This window comes from Sebastes umbrosus, chromosome 21 (assembly GCF_015220745.1).
Source record: "Sebastes umbrosus isolate fSebUmb1 chromosome 21, fSebUmb1.pri, whole genome shotgun sequence".
NCBI classification, from domain to species: domain Eukaryota; kingdom Metazoa; phylum Chordata; class Actinopteri; order Perciformes; family Sebastidae; genus Sebastes; species Sebastes umbrosus.
Genome location: NC_051289.1, coordinates 13,560,030 through 13,577,769, shown reverse-complemented (window position 1 = coordinate 13,577,769; position 17,740 = coordinate 13,560,030). Strand labels below are relative to the sequence as shown.

The 17,740-nt window shown below is 42.9% G+C and overlaps 1 protein-coding gene across 2 annotated transcripts in view; it reads right to left on the bottom strand.

The window, feature by feature from the left end:
- Positions 1-17,740, bottom strand: part of sema5a (sema domain, seven thrombospondin repeats (type 1 and type 1-like), transmembrane domain (TM) and short cytoplasmic domain, (semaphorin) 5A) — a 135,722-nt gene that overhangs the window by 72,075 nt on the left and 45,907 nt on the right. For both annotated transcript variants that reach the window (XR_005204950.1, XM_037756930.1), the window contains exons 3-5: positions 16,046-16,145; positions 13,085-13,130; positions 3,356-3,418 (exon numbers count right to left, since the gene is read on the bottom strand). Coding sequence is in view for 1 of the 2 variants with exons in the window: in XM_037756930.1 (XP_037612858.1) it covers positions 3,356-3,418; positions 13,085-13,130; positions 16,046-16,145 (209 nt within the window). In the remaining variant the exon portion in view is untranslated. The remainder of the gene's footprint in view (positions 1-3,355; positions 3,419-13,084; positions 13,131-16,045; positions 16,146-17,740) is intronic.

Below are 17,740 nucleotides of genomic sequence, written 5' to 3'. Positions count from 1 at the left end.
AAAGTGAAACGAAAACGTAGTCTCATCTGCTTCATTAAGGCGTGTTTCTTTTTAGGCTGCTACATTAATCAACTCAAACTACTTTTCTCAAAATGATGGCGATGTACACGTTCACCACTCTTTTCTTGGGTCTGCTCCTCCTCTGAGGTTTTGGCCTGCGTTTCAAGCAAACCACTCAGCACTTGGTTTTGAGGCGTGCGACAAATAAAACGGGACAGACGTGGCGAATGATTGATTGAATGATTGATTGCCGCTGAACGCCATGAACTCTCAACATCGCCGCAGGGGCTTTCATGTTGGCTTTACTAGGGATTTCCATCAACAAAACAACAGCAGTCGGTATTCATGTCAGAGAGTGGCATTTGTTTTTCGTCCTAGGGTGAGGTAATAAACTCATAGGGTCCCCTCCATCTGAAAGGGGGCCACGGCTGGGCGGGGACCCTCGTAGAAATTTAAAACCCTGTAAATCTGCAAGTGTCTGCGCCACTCGAGGTGCCCAGGGCGACACCACCTCCCTCTCCTCCCCCCTCTCAAGGGTCTGCTTCAGGTGTGGAGGGCACCGCAGGAGAGATGGAGGGAGGAAGGGCTTTTATTTCCCCCCATCAAGATGAAGGTTGACTCATAAAACAACTCGTTTCCTGGTGCTAAGCACAGCCTAAGTATGTGTGCTTGTGTTCATGTGTGTGCCTGTTCAAAAAGCGTAGTAAAACTTGTTATGTATGCCTATATATCTGTGCTGCTCATTGTGTACTGTATGCTTTTATGCATGGATGCAGGAGTGAAGGGGGGCGGTGGTGAGGGGTCTGCATAATTCAATTCTCCTCTGCAGTTTGTTTCTACAGTAAATAATGCCATATTTAATATTTGCCCAGCCTAACAGTCTTGACTTGTTTACGAAAACTTCCTGACAAATGTTCCACGTCTGTACTGTAATACAGCGGCTGTTATGCTTGGCTCTCGCATTATAAAACAAAACAGAGGCGGCAATCAAGTCCCGTCAAGTCGATTTAACTCTCCTTTCTTCTCCCGGTTGAAATAAATCAAATACACAAGAGAGAAGCGGACGCGTGCATTAGTGGGAAAAAAAAAAATACAATCACTTGTAAATTCACTCAAAGTACAGGCACGGTATCTGTATAATAGCTTAAGCGATGGTATATTGCTGAGCGCTGAGCTAGGTAATAAACCATCGAAAGCCCTGTCAGCTGCCGGAGAATGAAGTCTTTTAATGCTATTCTTAGTGTACATCACAGGAGCTGATCCTCCGAAGGGAACAGTGAGCAAAACAATTTGAGTCTGGGAGACGGCGGTGACTCTCAAGGACTGAGGTAGCGTTGCTCTGTAATTCACAACAGCTATCTTGTGCCGGCCAGCCCATGCATGCATATTATGGGTCCCCTAACCACCTTTCACAGGAGGATAAATACACAGCGGTGCACACACACACAGGGATCAGGGCTGGGCAGTTCACCTACAAGTCAAGTTCAACTCTAAACCAGCTGTTTGGTAGACAGGAGTATGCCAGCTAACCACATAGAAAAACATACACTTCTGCACCAAAAGAAAGTACAAAAAACAATAGGAACTCCTTTTAAGAAAGGCAAGAATCTTTTTACTTCACAACAAAGTTGATTTAGATCCTTATTGAGAACAATCAAACCCCACATACAAAGCAGGGATTCCCACTGACGTTAAAGCTAAAAAGAGCTCCATGTTGCTTTCAGGCTTGTTTCATCATAACTTGAGATTTATTAGATTTTAGTGAGCTATTTGATGTGTTTCTCTGAAGCTGACTCGACGCTGCCTGTAAAAAATGAAGGCAGATCTGTGATTTCTTTAATTTCCTCGAGCCGTTATGCGGTGCTGGTTTTGCTAGTGGGAAAGTTCGACATCTGGGGCGCTCCGTTCCACTGGTGGACAGCATTCATTCATGTGTTATTTTTGTAGATAACCAAAGCCACAGGAAAATGTTGAGCTGTCATCGGCTGTTTTGAAGGCTGCAACTTTGCAATTTAGAAAAGTGTTCAGCAGTGCTGAAGGCTTGCTTTGTAGATAGTAGTTGTATATATTATTGTTACACAAGGGGAACTTTTATACATCAATATCAGTTTATTAGTTAGTAGTATTATCAGGCGGTGGATTGGTCAATCCTCTGACTCCCTTGAACATTTTAATGTGTCCAATACCTGATTTATGACCAAAAAGTCTACCTGTAAAGCTACTGACATTCCCATCATCCTCAGCTGTACTTAGCATGCTGATGTTAGCATTTAGATCAAAACACTGTTGTGTCTAAGTAGCCTACAGAAGGCGTGTGAATGACACAATATTGTGTCATAATGCGTGAGGCAAAATCAAGTAATAAGAACTCCGTTCTTGTTTTAGGCGTGTCTTTTTTTTACGCCATGTAGTCTGTACTGACTGCAATGTAAAGGCATCCGTGAGAATATGCTACGCTCTGAGCTAGTGACGTAGAATACAAAGTGAGAAAGATTGGTGGTCTGGTGAGACCGGTGTTCGAGATCAATGTTTTGTAAGCTACATTAGTGACGTTTGTGACGGGTTTTTTAGTTTTTTAATTTATTGTGATGCGTTCTCTTTACTTATGTTACGTTGTTTCCATACGTATTTTACTATGTACTTATTTTAAGCCCAACCATGACATTTTCCTAAACCTAACTAAGTTGATTTGTTTCCTAAACCTAAGTGAGTGTCTTTCCCCCCTTGCTGGTAGGCTACTGCACCTTCATACACGTGTAATGTTTACGCCTCAGCGAGGCAAAACGTGACACTGACACGCTATCCTCTGGTGGACGGGCGGGTCTATCACACGCTTTGCCGTGATGTCGGGTAGCATGTCTGTAAACTCTTTCCTTATTAACAGGGTGTGGAGTTTGAAATATGTCAGCCATAGGCTACTCTTAGACATAGAGGGAGCAACAAAACAAAAAGACGTTATTGAGTTGCATTATGGGAAGTGGATCTAGGCTTATTTGTCTCACACCTCCCCAAACTTAATGCAAAACTAAATAGCTGAAATGCCCCTTTAATTGCCTTAAGTAGAACAAATAGACCTTTTCAAATTTGACAACATTCTATATGGGCCCCTTTGTATTTCCTGTTGCAATGTTTGTTAATGCTGACAGGAAGTAAACTGGGACCAAAGACAGAATGGCAATGAAAAGGTCAATAGGTTCATGAACCTAATTCATAAAGTGCACCTTTTACTGAGGACAAGATTTTTATTATAACAACATCAACTCTGAAACTTGTTTTCCCCAACTTAGTGACAAGTGTCGGATAAAGCAATATCACGGTGTGACATTTGAAACGCTCAGACATCACTTAAACTCACCTCAGACTTTCCGCGGCTGAAGCAGGCTCCCTTGGTAAACTCATCGCAGTGCCACTCAGCCTCCTGCGGAGAGAGAGAAAGAGAAAAGCGGCATAAGTCTCCCAATAAACCACCAAGAAGAAGCAAACATCAGAAACATTTGGCGCCATGTCACCACGAACCACTTTGAAAACCACTCAGGGAGACCAAGCAAAACAATGTCTGGCTCTCGACTCCCACCTTTTTGAAGTCAATTTGATGTCTGGTGACTTTGTCTGAGATAGCAGGGGCAATAAAGATGCCAGAGAAGACATGAAAACACAGTCGCAAATGTCATAGAAAACCATATACAGCGTAGTGAGTTAGATACCGATTTTTCTGGTTGCTGACTATTCTTTGACTTGAGTGGGAGGAATGGATTAAAACAGAAGGGAACAATAAATGAGTTTGACATTAAGCTTCACTGTACTCTCAGTCCCACGTATAGGCACATACACACTTACAGTATTTATAAGCCATGTTAAATACAGACACAGAATCCAATTAAGGTGCATACCGAGCAGAAACCTCAAGAAACAAGTGACAAGTTTGCGCAGAGCCGAATGCCCGATTTGATTTATGTGCGAGGGAAAAGGAGGCATCTTTAAGACGCGAATCCCCCAGGACTAAGATGTCAACGTGATTTACATGTGAGGTAGAAACAGAGGGACGCCTTTTACATTTTACTACAGGAGGGAGGGGAATAAGGAGATAAAACCTCAACTCGTCGAGGGTGAAGACACCAGCGTGTTCCAATTTCTACCGTTTAATTTCAGCATGACCTCTGGGACCGGGGGAGGGGGGGTTCTCCATTCATAAAATGAGCGTTGGCCTCAGGACAGCACCGGGCCACTAAGACACTCGCGCTTGTGACAGGCAGAATTAGCCGTCACCGCCACCAGCTCCGACTGGCAGAGAGAGGAATACTTAACAGAAAAAAAAACTGGCTGCTGCAATAATACGCTTAACGCCAAGTCACGAAAAGTCTCTAAAAGTGAAACTATTCTTTTTTTGGCCACGGAGAGTTTCCTTCAATAATAACCTGGCTAGTGGCCAGAGGGGCAGGAATTCTCGCTCTGTGGGAATATAGTAAATATCTGTAACAGAAAAGAGAATATTAGATTTCACCTTGGTATCAGGACTGTTTTATGCCAGGACAAGAGGGGGTACGAAAGCTGAGACCCCCTCAGCACTTAGGAGAGCTTCTTTCATTTCCTCTTTGAGAATACTCTGAGTTTCCTCTGTGTGTGTTTTATGACAAGGCCTTTGCTTTCCGCCTCGCCGGCCTTTTGGGAGGCGCAGAGACACCCGTATGCACACATAAATGCACACATAGGCAGTAAAAGGAGGGAGCTTAGAGAGAGGAGAGAGCTCAGGGTGTGGGGTGCTATTCAGGGAGGATAAGATATGGAGTATTAGTGTGAGCTGGCTTCTCCGTGTGTGTGTATGTGTGTGTTAGTTCACATTCCAGGCCAAAGCAGGCTATTCTGGGGCCGCGCAGCCGCCACCACAGACACAAACCACACAGATCAGCACAAGCGGCGCAGCCTGCACACACAGCACCACAGTGCGTCCCAGCTGAATTGAATGTAGACGCTGATAAGTGCTTCCACTAATCGCAGGGGGGGGAGAAAACCTGTTAATGGGCCGAAACCTTACTTCACTCATGTTCAGGGTAAAAATCAATCATAATACAATGCTAAATTACAATTTGAGATCACATGAATGGGAGCAAAGTGGTTGCTTTTATCATTACGGGGCGATTATGTGATTCATCATCGCTCAAAATAGTTCAAAGCAGATTTTCAGATACAATGTATATTATCATTACATCTTTAAGTAACCAACTGTATGACGTATGCTGAAAAGGGTGACTTCCGTAAGCCTGTAAGAGCTGGATATGCTGGCATCATTGACCGCTAAAGCCGCCCTATCTTACTGCCCTGCCTCAAATGGACCAGAGTAAAGAACAGAATCCAGTGCCAGCGTCATTAAGAAACATTAAAAGCTCATCAACATGCTTTTGTTCAGCCACTGTGCTCCGGAGATGAATGTGTCTTGAACCGAAATATGTCTGGAATACGCTCTCGTTAAATAATAATTCTTGGCTTTATCAGAGGGAGCTGCATCACAAAGGCTGTTGTCTGCGCCTTTGTCACCTAGAAGACACCGAAAATAGAGACTTAGAGGGGAAACAAAGGAGATGAGAGAATAAGAGGGGACCAGGTTTCAATTTAGTGAGCTGAGCATGGCGGCGAATTGGCCCGAAAGAAAAATAAATATCCATCATGGCACTGTAATCATCTCTGGAGAAAGGCAACCATTGGATATTGTGGAAAAGGAAGAGATATACAGCTGTTAAAGGATAATTATGGTGTATTGCAGCTATTTATTTTCATCATTTTCATTGGGTATGATAACATTGTGGTCACCAAAGTATGGAAATGGGAAATATTTGGGAACAACTGACATCACAGGGAAAAAAGAAAACATGGGTGATCAGATTATCAGAATGAGCCAAAAGTGTATCCACCTTGTCTAAACCATTGGAGGTAAAACTGAAAGTGCCTATGATAAGTACAGCAGATCAAAGCTGAACCAGGAAGTCTGTCCCACACTCGCTATTGCATGTGACGCATGCAGGCCAAAAAAGGCATTTTCTCATACGCAACAAAAATGATGAAATTATTTTTATGAGGATCATGGAAAACCTAAATTTTAGCATATCAGTTAATTATTGTGTGACATTCATGTGTGCGGGGAGCCAACAGGAAGTCAGGGCGCTCAGCCAGAGTAAGTCTCTACAACACATGCTCAAAAAATAGGGAATATATTGTGGGAAGTAGCAGCATGCACAGCTTCGAATCTTAAATAATATATCGGCTGCACGGTAGTAGCAAGGATCAATAGAAACAAAACACCAGCACAGATAAAGGGTCTTCATATTTATTATGGGCACTGTGCCCATAATAAATATGAAGACGAAGAATATCCAGTTTTCTTGATACATCCATGGTAAACTAATATGATCAGTTTAGATAATAATTCTACCCTTTGCTTTACTTTTGTATTCTAAACATGTTTGGCCAACCTGGGAGTTTGTTTAAAACCTACGTAATTGTCTGATTGATCCAGCTTCTCGCCATGTGGGACTTTGTTTTAGCAATAATGCCGCCCTCCCAAGTCCAACCCGGTCTCACTCCCAATTTGTCAAATACAGCCGCTTGGTCAGTGCCAAAGAGTGCCTCGGTGTCAGATACTGATGCTACGAGGCACTCTTCAACTGACCGATGTAAACCCACCCACGTCATAATTAGAGGGACAGAGCAAATGACGTAGTATAAAGTGCGAGAGAGTCGCTCAGGGTTGGTCGGAGTAGAGGTTGGATGGGTCAAACAAACACAGGGCTTTCATCCAGGAGACCGCTGTTTGTGTCCCGTGTGAAGTCAAAGTTGACTTATTTTACCGTTGTTTCGTTATGTAACTTCCGTACTTTACAAACATTACTTTGTTGTTCGTAACAAGTTTTTTTACGTAACAAATACTTCTTTTAACACCAACCATGATCTTTTCTTAAGCCTAACCAAGTACTTTTGTTGCGCAAGTAAACCAAATAACGAAGGAACGTCGGACGTTTATTTTGAAAAGACACTATGCGTGTTAAAAGCGGAAAGTGACACGTCATCCCTGAAACGTCCAAAATGGACCTAGCTTGAAGCGTATAGGGCCACTGACCAAGCTGGTGTACTGGACCAGTTGGCCAACCCGGTCTAAAAGGGAAGGCATATCAATAGTACATTCCACAGACAACCCGCGTGTCATTTGTACGCCATGCAACAAAACTATGGTAATGTCCACGGGTAAGTTGAGGCAACAAAACCATTAGTTAGGTTTAGGAAAAACGTCATGGTTGGGCTTAGTACATAAAATAAGTAAAATACGTACGGAAACAATCTTACAAACATCACTAAAACACACGTATACAAAACACCCTTCTCAAACATTGGCCTCCTTGTTAAAAGTTGTATAATTGTTGAACCCATCCACCTTTCCACCCGCCTGCCATAAGCAGTCTTTCTCACTTTTTATTCTACGTCCCCAACTCTGATCGTAGCATATACTGTATACACGGATGCATTTACATTGCAGTCATTACAAATGGCGTACAAATGACACGCCAAAAGCAAGAAAGGTGTTCTTATTACACGCTAAATGCCTTGCGCCTTTATCGTGTCATTAATATGCCTTTACGTGCAGACGAGCTGAGTTGGGAGTCAGTACACGTTGCCATATCTGAGCTATCACTTGGTGAGTACAGTCTTTTTATTACCCAAGGGTATACTAGCCACAATTAAAGTAAAAGGAAAAATAAATAAAGTGTGATTAAGATGCAGACATTCGGAGAGAGGCAGAAGGAATTTGGCACAGTCAGTAGCAGTTATTTGTTGCTTCAGGGAAGCTGGAAAAAAACAATTCCTTAGATCCTACTGTCCTCCGTAAAGGGTGCAATCCTCAGAGATGAACTACTATTGTGCTCGGGCCTCTTGTCAGCCTTCACACTGAGGGGCTATTGTGGTCGAGGTGGGTTCAGGACAGATACCAAGGGAGAGAGTGGGCAGGGAGGGAGATAGACAGAGGCAGAGGAGAAGATAGAAAAAGGAAAATAAAGGACAAACAGATAGAAAAACAACAACAAAGAGAGTCCAACTTCAGAGTCAGCCAGAACAAGGGAGACAGTGTGGGCAGAGCGAAGTACTCAGTGAGACGGAGGAGGGAGTGAGTGAGGCGCTGAATTCCAAAACAGCGCTGTTTCCAGACATGATACTGAATATATTTTGCATAAAGAGGGTCCAGAGAACACACTCCACTTCTGACAGCTGTCTCGCTCTATGAAACGACTGGCTGTGTGTCTCATTACGGGGGGACAACCGGGTTGAGAGTGAGAGCTGGACAAATCCTGCCGGGGAAATCTAATCTGTCTTATGAATAGCTGATATTGCCTTTTGATGTGCTGGCACAATATTATTCACTATGCTATTCACACTGATGTCTGCTGATGTAAGCTGCTGAAAGATTTACACGTGAAATTGGTCTTGATGTCGTGTCTCAGCGAGTGTGTAGGTCTGAGTCACTACACGTATCATCCTAACGCCAGAAAAAGAGTTGTAGTGACCCCCTGATCTACTTGCTCCAACATCACCAAGATATCACTGAATGCGCTGGTATTTGTATCTTCAATCCGCACTGATGCGTTTCACTCTATGCATGTAAATGGCCGAGTTACTGGGTTCCAGTAATTGAATTAGCAATGCTTCCAGAGCTGTGGAGGACAGTTTCTGTAAGCTACTGATTAGCAGGGCTAATTGTCTGCCTGATGAAGTGTAATTGCGAGAGGCAGGCCCGTGAAGTACAACATGTGTGACCGGAGGGAGTCTTTTGTTTTCGTTGGAACCCTCCGTTCCTTCTTAACTGCACAACAATACGCCGGGAAGTGAAGAAAAATGGAGGCGCAATGTACATCTCAACACCCTTACAGTGCACTGTTGCCAAGGGGAGCTGTAATGGATAGTGTTCCGCGTGAGAGAGAGAGGCTGGAGTGAATATCCACTATTTTTCCCCTCCTCTGGTCCTGTATCGAATGGCGAACAATGCCGCTGATCCTCCTCATCCCGGCGCTTATTGACTAATGCTGTGCCTCAGTGTTTCTGTTGAAACTCGGCCTCGGCGTCTGCATCCTGTTTTCGATTAAGCATGGAAACGGCGTGCTAATATCGGAATCTTACAGGGTTCTTTTTCTTTTAATGTCTTCTTGCATTAGCACCTTTGCTTAGGATATTGCGAATTCAACAAGCTATTATTGTGCCTGCAAATTAGACACTTTCAGGACCAGCATGGAAGTGTGTATCACAAGGGTAAAGATGGAGATAAAAACAGGTGGGGGGGGGGGGATCGCTGCTTTAGGGTGTTCAACGATGTCAAAGCAGGACATTATTTGGGGAGCTCACAGGCAGACAAGAAACACAAGGCTGAGTGGTACATGGAGCCGGTTTGGCCATTCATCAACCCTGGCAGCACAATGGGAAATTGAACACAATGCAAATGCAGAAGGGCCAATCCATCAGTGTTTGTCCCCCTCTCTGCAGTGGGCCATGGAAGGTGGATAACAGCGATGCCAGCGTTGATTCACCCGCCCAAAGTTGGCAGCAGACGCAGAGTGACGGACAGAGAGGAGAGAGAAGGACAATACCGAGCATATGGTCGGATTCTCCTGTAGATAGAGGAAGAGATATTGCACTTTGTGGTTGCTCTTTTTACAGCTAATTCTTTGGCTGCACTAGCTCTTAAAGTCTCATTTTTTGTGCATGCTGCAGAGTTAGGTCCTTGTTGTCGTTTCACTTCCACTGCACAAGTTTGAAAGTGGAGCAAGCAGAAAATTAGCGACCTTTTGTTCCTGACAGTATTTTCCAGATCAGTGGGGATAGAGGCCAGAGGTTGACGGAGAGAGGAAGGCCTCTTCAGGCTGTTGAGACACTGCAGAAAAAGTGTCGGATATTAACTCCAATCAAGGCCACAGAGAGGGCTGACTCATGTTTCAAGGCCCGATTCTTCTTCCCACTTCAACCTGATTACCATTCAGTTCGAGTGCACGCTGGGAAGTTCATGTAATGTGGAAGATTTTCTCTTTTAAGATTTTGAAAGTGTCTTCCTGTCGTGTAAACAGTTCCTCAGACAGACGTGTAAACAGACCTCTTTCATAAGGGACGGAACTAGGGCTATTAAAATTAATGCAATTAATGCAGTCAATCTTCCCGAGGTTGTAGCGGGCTCACTTTTAAAGCGAGAGTGAATATACCGGCATCATTTCAAACTAGAAAATCTAAAGAATGTCACAGTAGCTTATCGGGAAGGAGGTTAAATAACGCTCCAAACTTGCGCAACATTTTGGCAAGGAAAAAGTGGCATGGCCATTTTCAAAGGGGTCCCTTGACCTCTGACCTCAAGATATGTGAATGAAAAATGGGTTCTATGTGTACCGACGAGTCTCCCCTTTACAGACATGCCCTCTTTATGATAATCACATGCAGTGTGGGGCAAGTCATAGTCAAGTAAGGAACACTGACACACTGGCAGCTGTTGTTGCCTGTTGGGCTTGAGTTTGCCATGTTATGATTTGAGCATATTTGTTATGGTACATGCAGTAATATATACAAATGTATACATACATTTGCATAAAGCAGCATATTTGCCCACTCCCATGTTGATAAGCTCTGACAAATCTCCCTTTAAGGCACATTTTTAACAGATAAAAAATTAGCGATTAATCAGGATTAAATATTTTAATCGATTGACAGCCCTAGACAGAACCCTTTATGTTCCCAGGACGCACTCAAAATTGGTAAAAGAAAGCGTAAAAGTTCTCAGATGGCTTGACATTAACTGCTTTACCAAAAGGTCCTCTCTCGCCAACGTCTGATGTTCTATTGTTTTATTACCTCTAAGCCAGGAGATTATGGTTGCTGGGCTCTGGCTCAATCGATCCGCAAGTCTCAACTCGATATGTGCAGTAGAGCGGGTTAGCGCAGCAGTGTTCAGCTACCACCCTAAGTGTCACTACTCTCTAAACCCTCCACAATACAACAGTAAGCCCAACCAAGTACTCAGAGTTTATTTTCTGCCTCGCACAATGCTTGAAAACAACTCATCATATACTGCGACCAAGGGCAGGGAAAGTGGGTGGGATTCATGTTGCCTTCATGCAGCTGAAGACCGTGGCTTGTTGTTTCCATAAATGTTTCATGCATGCACATATGAGATGAGATTGGCCCCGTCATCGATCATATGGTAATTGCATCCACCTCTTTAGCGTATTATAGGGTGTTTGCATTACACCCGCTCTAAGCCTTGTGCTCTGTCAAAGCGTACAACAACCTCCCTCTTAGCGCTGCCAGCCATGCAAGAACAAATCACCGCCACTGGGCATTATCTGACATGGCTGATGCATGGGGATGGGGTGAAATCACAAAGACGAGCGTAGGTGTAGCTTTTAGCTTGTTTTCCTTCTGCAGGAAAGGAAGGCAAAAGAACCTCATGCAACTCTTTTGAACAGCAGTGCAACCGAAATAAAAAACGCACTGGGCTGTTTGTGCTCAAACTTTCTTTATTCGCCCTGACACCATATTCCGTTGTAAATCTATTTGATCAATCAGCAATGCATATAATGTGAGTGGAGCAACGGGCGCCAAAGGGGAAATTCATTCAAGTCTTTCATATCCAACAAACCAGCCACGGAGGCAACCGAATCTCTGTGCAATTAATCTCCTGTTTTATGCCAGGGTGAACAAGAAGGAAGGACAGAAAAAAGGAGGAGAATAAAAGAATAGCACTTCAGCAGTTGAACTTCGCCTTCCCCCTTGACTCTACCGCCCCGGTCCAATCAAATGCAAAGCAGGCACTAGAGCACAGGTCATCTTAAATTGGCGCCGGGCCTTGGCAGGGATTACCAGGTCTCATTCTCTTGAGAGGAGATGTCTTGGTGATGAGGGTCGGAGGAATCTCCGAGCTGATTCTGCAGCGCCAGCCGAGCGCAGGATGAAATAAAGAAGGAGGGATGATTGGGTGCAGAGCATGTTTTAAAAGCATCTGTGTCCCAGTGAGCGGCCACAAAAGACCGCGTGAATCCTCGTCTATCTCCGTGGGGGGTTTCTTCCCTCTGTCTGCGTGCTGTCTCACTGCTCCCTGATTCCTTTGTGTGTGTGCTGAACCTCTACTCCTTTTCCTATCCAACAAATTCCCTGCCTTGCCTCTCATTTCGTCCGACCGCTTTTTCTCATTTTCCCTTTCCAGGCGGATTTATATCAACAGCGCTCCCTCCAGTCTCCCCTTTTGTTCCATAAAACCATTCTCTTTCTTTTTCTCTGGTTTTCCAGGGTGTAAATGGCAAACATCAAGAGTTGTCAAACCATCAAAGAAGCCCGGCTGCTAATAAACCCCTCGATGTGTCAATGTTTGTATGGTAACTCAGTGGGTCTCAAAATGCTTAACGCCACAGGGGGGGATGTGGGCTCATACAAGTGTAGAAAAAGAAAGAAAAATGAGAGGATGCAGAAAAAATTTGGATGACAACATGTGGGAGAGAGGGGAAAAAAAAGAATAATTGCTACCTTGAGCATACTTCTATTTATGCATGCTTTGTGCTAATGTTAAAACAAGTCACCATAGGCTGAACTCTAGGTAGCATTCTTTAATTTCTGTTTAATATTTTAGATCGTTTGATACAGGAGGAGTAACCAAAATGGTAGGACCATATTCAAGAAATTGCACAAGATGTTAATACCTTAAGTAGAGCTGAAGAGTGTCATATACAGTTTCAAATTGGATTTAAACACGCAGGGTGTTTGCAGCGTCTAAACTTCACACCATCACTCTTTCTATCAACCCACAGCGCTGTCGACCGAACACGCTGTCACTCCGCCGGATGGGAAGTTGTTGTGACATGTGAAATGCTAAACCATTTTACTGTAACAGCTCTAAGTTGCAGGAGCTGGCAGCACGCTACGACTATAGTGTGGCGTTTTGTTGGAGGCAGGCATAGCGCTTTGGATGGCTGTACCAGCGTGACTGTAAGAGCAAACAGAATACTCACTCGGAAAAGTGGGTGAGACAGACTGAGGGAGAATCAGAAAAACGGAGTGAGAGAGAATTAGCACTCACCTGGATCAGTGTCAGGTCTTCCAGATTGAGCCTGAAGAGGTGATTTCTGTAAAAAAAAAAAAGAAGAAGGAAGTACAGTATGTGAGCTGATGAGGCCATTTTCCAAGCAAGATCCGTGTAGCATCTCTGCTCTAAGGACAAAACTCTGTACAGTTTTTATCTCTCTCTAGTTCCTTCATGTTCACCCTCCTACCCATAGTGCCACCAGTGCAAAGGGATAACCACCTCAAAAAAAGGGAGCATTAAAGCTTCACTAGGCAGAATCCAAAAATCCATAACATCCTTCCAGCATATTGTAATTCAAGTGTTCTGAGAGAAAACTAGACTGCTGCACCTCCTTATGGCTCTGTTTTCAAGCTTTAAAAAATCAAACCTATGACTGGAGACTTTGGCCAATCGCAGGTCATTTAAGAGAGAGAGAGCATTCCTATTGGCTGTACATTCAACGGAGGCTCATCACTTGCGAACTCCGGTCAAACTGGGGAGCGCTGTTCAAATATGAATCAATATTCTGTTACTGTAATGCCTATTTCTTGCATAAAATGTTTTCAGAAAGTAGTGGGCGGTACTTGGTATTTCCTCAACTGATCTCAACAGGGCTGCCGGGTCTCAATCTCTAATTTTAACAACTAAACAGTACACTACAAGATGTCTGTGAAAACATTTTATGCGAGAAAGGCATTACAGTAACAGAATATCGATTCATATTTGATCAGCGCTGCCTAGTTTGACCGTTTGATCGGAGCTCGCGAGTGATCGACAGCTGCTCATAAACGGCGAGGCTCCAGCTCGGCTCTGATTGGTTGTTTTCCTCCGGTCTGTGAATGCCATTAGTAGCACCGGAGGACACAGAGGCACATGATTTTTTTTTTCAGATTACCTGTCTAATGCACTACTGTCAGGATCTACTGTATATATTTTATAAAAATAACGTTTTTTAAATTATATTTGCTCCAATTCTACCCACTTAAACAACAAATTGTCAAAGTCACGATGAGCAGTTTACAAAATTATCAAAATTGGTGCAGCAGAATCAGATATATCACCTTTATTTATTCCACACACCTCCTTGGTGCCTACATTACCCACAGTACAACTCAACATTATGCAGTAGTACTCCCCAAGACCTGTAAACAGACTTTGATGTGTAAAATCTGTGGAGTTCCCGTTTGAAACAGCTGCATCCGAAGCTTCTAAAGTTTCCCCCACTTAGATGTTAAAATAAACCTTTTCATTGATGGCATGAGGAGTTGTAAGAGTTTAATCAGGGTCCTCATAGGCGCCGAATTCATTGGATGGTTGGATTCAACCAGGCAGCAAACGATGCACCATACAGTAGTTTCCTTCAACCCATAATTAGGAGGCAAAAAAGACTGGATAAAGCAGTGATAAAAACTTTTACAGTCTGCTCTCCTGGAGTTTGGTGTGTATGAGAAACAGGGGGAGATAAAGAATAAAAAGAGAAATGAAAGCCCGGCGGTGAAACCTCACTCTAATAAGTGCCTATCCTGCTTTGCCTGAAGCCTTTCAAATTTGCACCGCACAAACAAAACCGTTTCATTGGCGTTTACAACTTTTCAAGAAACATTATGTTCTTATGAATGCCCTCTCAAGAGGAATATTCTCCATATTGACTAATGACGTCTCGGGCTGTCTACTAAAACCATTATGCACCATTACAAGAATGAGATCACATGAAAGCTGACAATTTGGACTAAAAGCATTATTTATTGTGATTTTTTCCCCCCCTTTGAGACTCATGTATTATCCATATTTTGTAGTTTTTGTTCCATGAGCCAATCACGATCCAAGTTTATTGTCAGTCCATGCTGAAAAGGAAAATTGTCTTAAACATTTGGTACGTTTAGTGCATTTCACAGCAAAAAAAAACTTTTTATAGAGCAACATTATTTTGCAAGCAGAGATCTTGCAATAGCTTTAACAACAACAACACCCCATAATGTGTTTTTCTTTCATATCAGCAATCATTTTTAAAGAGCAAGAATTGTTTTTTTTTCACAAAGTAGATATCTAATTTAAAAACTTCAAGCATATTTATGCACATTCTTGCACACACATACACATGCATGCAACACTTTCGCTGAGATCTATCAATCTCTTGAAGAGTGGCTATCAGCAGGTCTCAGCGCGGCCGCGGCCCCCCTGTTTTACCGTATTGATATTTGCATCGATCCCTCTTTCCTTCCATTATCACTCATACTTCTAACCCAGCCTGCAGCCATCCATCCAGCCGCAAACGCCTCTCACTGTTAGTCGTTGAGCTGGCACCGAGAATTGAACTAAATCTCGTATTCGATTTTTTTTTTTTTTTTTTTTTTTTGAGCGCTCCAAGTACTATGTGTTGATAGAACTGGCTGAGCTGTAGCTAAAAAGTAAAAAAGATTGCCAGCAAAACAACATTGTTATATATTATAATATCAAAATTTTGCCAGCAGTGAGAATCCACTTGCCTCTTCGACCTTTGCTCTCCATCCGTCCACACACACTCTCCCTGATTAGCCGTTTCCATCTAGGATCCTTGGGTGCATTAGTAAATTCCCAGGGCCCACTTTGATTCTGTTTGTTTTGCTGCTCACCTTCCTGCTGGCTCCTCATGTTGTCTCTCGTTCACGTTGTCGTGAGTGTTTCTTTCTATTGACAACTAAGCCATTAAGAGAAGTGCAGAGCGCACTTCATCTGGAATCAGACTCACACAGCGTGAATGGATACACACACACACACACACTTGGCTGGGCTTATCAACGACAATGGACTTGGAAACAATCTCCAAAGCCATTTTCTTTGGCTTTTGAAGACATCTATAGAGACACTGATCATTACTCATGCAATGCACCAACAAACGCTGAAAAGAAAAAAGGGCAGACAACAAAAGAAAGAGACAAGAGAGACAAAAGGAAACGAAAAGACAAAGCAAAAAAAACAAACTCAGATATTGGTTACCTGGCACCGACGATCAGTTCGTTCTGGCCGGGGTCGAAGGTCAGCTGTGAGTAATCCACCGTGCCCTCCGCCTTGAACCTGAAGATCCACGGCTCCATCTCTGCCAACGACACCACAGGACACAAAAAGTGTGAGCCAATCAGAGCGGAGGGTTTATGACTGCAGATGACAGCTGTGCTGATGAATGAGCTGCGTTCAAAGGGCTGCTGTAACTTTTCTCAAGACACTCTATGAGTCCGGTCCTTAAAAGCCAAATCTATATTAGCAGCAAGTCCTACCTTTCCTCCTACCTTTATAGTTGATAACGTTCAAAGTTCACTTTAGTTTAAATAAAACACAATGCATTCTTATCGTTTAAACTACCCAACAATATACAGAGTAGTAAACATTAGCTCCACGTCAATTAACTACAATTTTAAAACGCTGCTTACACATGAATGCATCTAATAATCCAATATATAATAGTATTACACTCAGGGGCCATTTTTTTCCCAGTATAATGAGCACTTCTACTTTTAATACTTTGATTTAGCTGATAGTACTTCTGTTCTGTTAGATTTTGAATGCAGGACTTGTAATGGAGTCATTTCCATTCCAGTAATGGTGCTTTTACTTAAGTAAAAGATCTGAATACGTCTTCCAACAGTGGCGACCAATATCATCTTTGTAAGGGATAATGTACAGTGAGCCGGTCATTGTTAAATAAAACCTGACAGGTCAAGCATCGCCCTGAAGGGGTTTATTTCACAACAATGACCCGCTAGCTGAACGCTATCCTCCTTAGTACACTTACTTAAGAAATCAATATTTTGACACAAAAACTGTCCTCCAGAGTCCGAGTTCAGAACTGCTATATACTGTACATGGTCTGCTATAAAGAAATAACAGACCATAGAACAACGTGATTCATCAATCAGAATTGAGTATTCAACAAAGCTGTGTAATAAAAAGTAATAAAACATGTCTCCATCCCTTTCATAGTCTTTTGAACTGGTTGTAAAGTCATCTTTACAATTTTGGGTGATTGTGGGTTATATAAATAAACCTGAGCCGACTTGACACATTTACAATATTTTGTTTCTACAGTATTTTTTTTCTGCACAAGACACAGTTATATAGATCTGTGCATTTTCCATTGTTGTATAATGACAAAGTTTGGCATATTTTGTAATTACGATTCCTTAACAAAACTATGAGGCAAGTTCTTATCTGCCGTGATGCAAATGTGGGTCTTCCTACTGAAGAAAATGAAGAGGACACTGAATAAATAACAAAAATGTGTAGAGCTGTCTATAGTTGATAAGGTCACTCATTCAAAAAATAATTTTCCACGGATCAACGTACTCTTACATTAGTGCTTCTCAGACTCCCAAAAACAACAGTGAGACCTGAGACCTCCATTCATAAGTGAATGTGTACAAAACAGTGAAATCTAGCTTCTTGTGACTCAGTGGGCAGTCCTGTGATTTCTGTAAACCACCATTGATTGGCCGCTTTCATGTAAATGTATACTGTGGATGAGCGATGAAGACCGATGACTTTTTTATGGAACTTGACCTTGGTATGGTGAATACACACACACACACACATGAACAGAGAGAGAGAGATATCCCAGACAGACACTGACATCTTATCCACAACATGCCTGTGCTCATGGCGCCCAACCCATTAACCCCTGACCAATCGAATCACAGG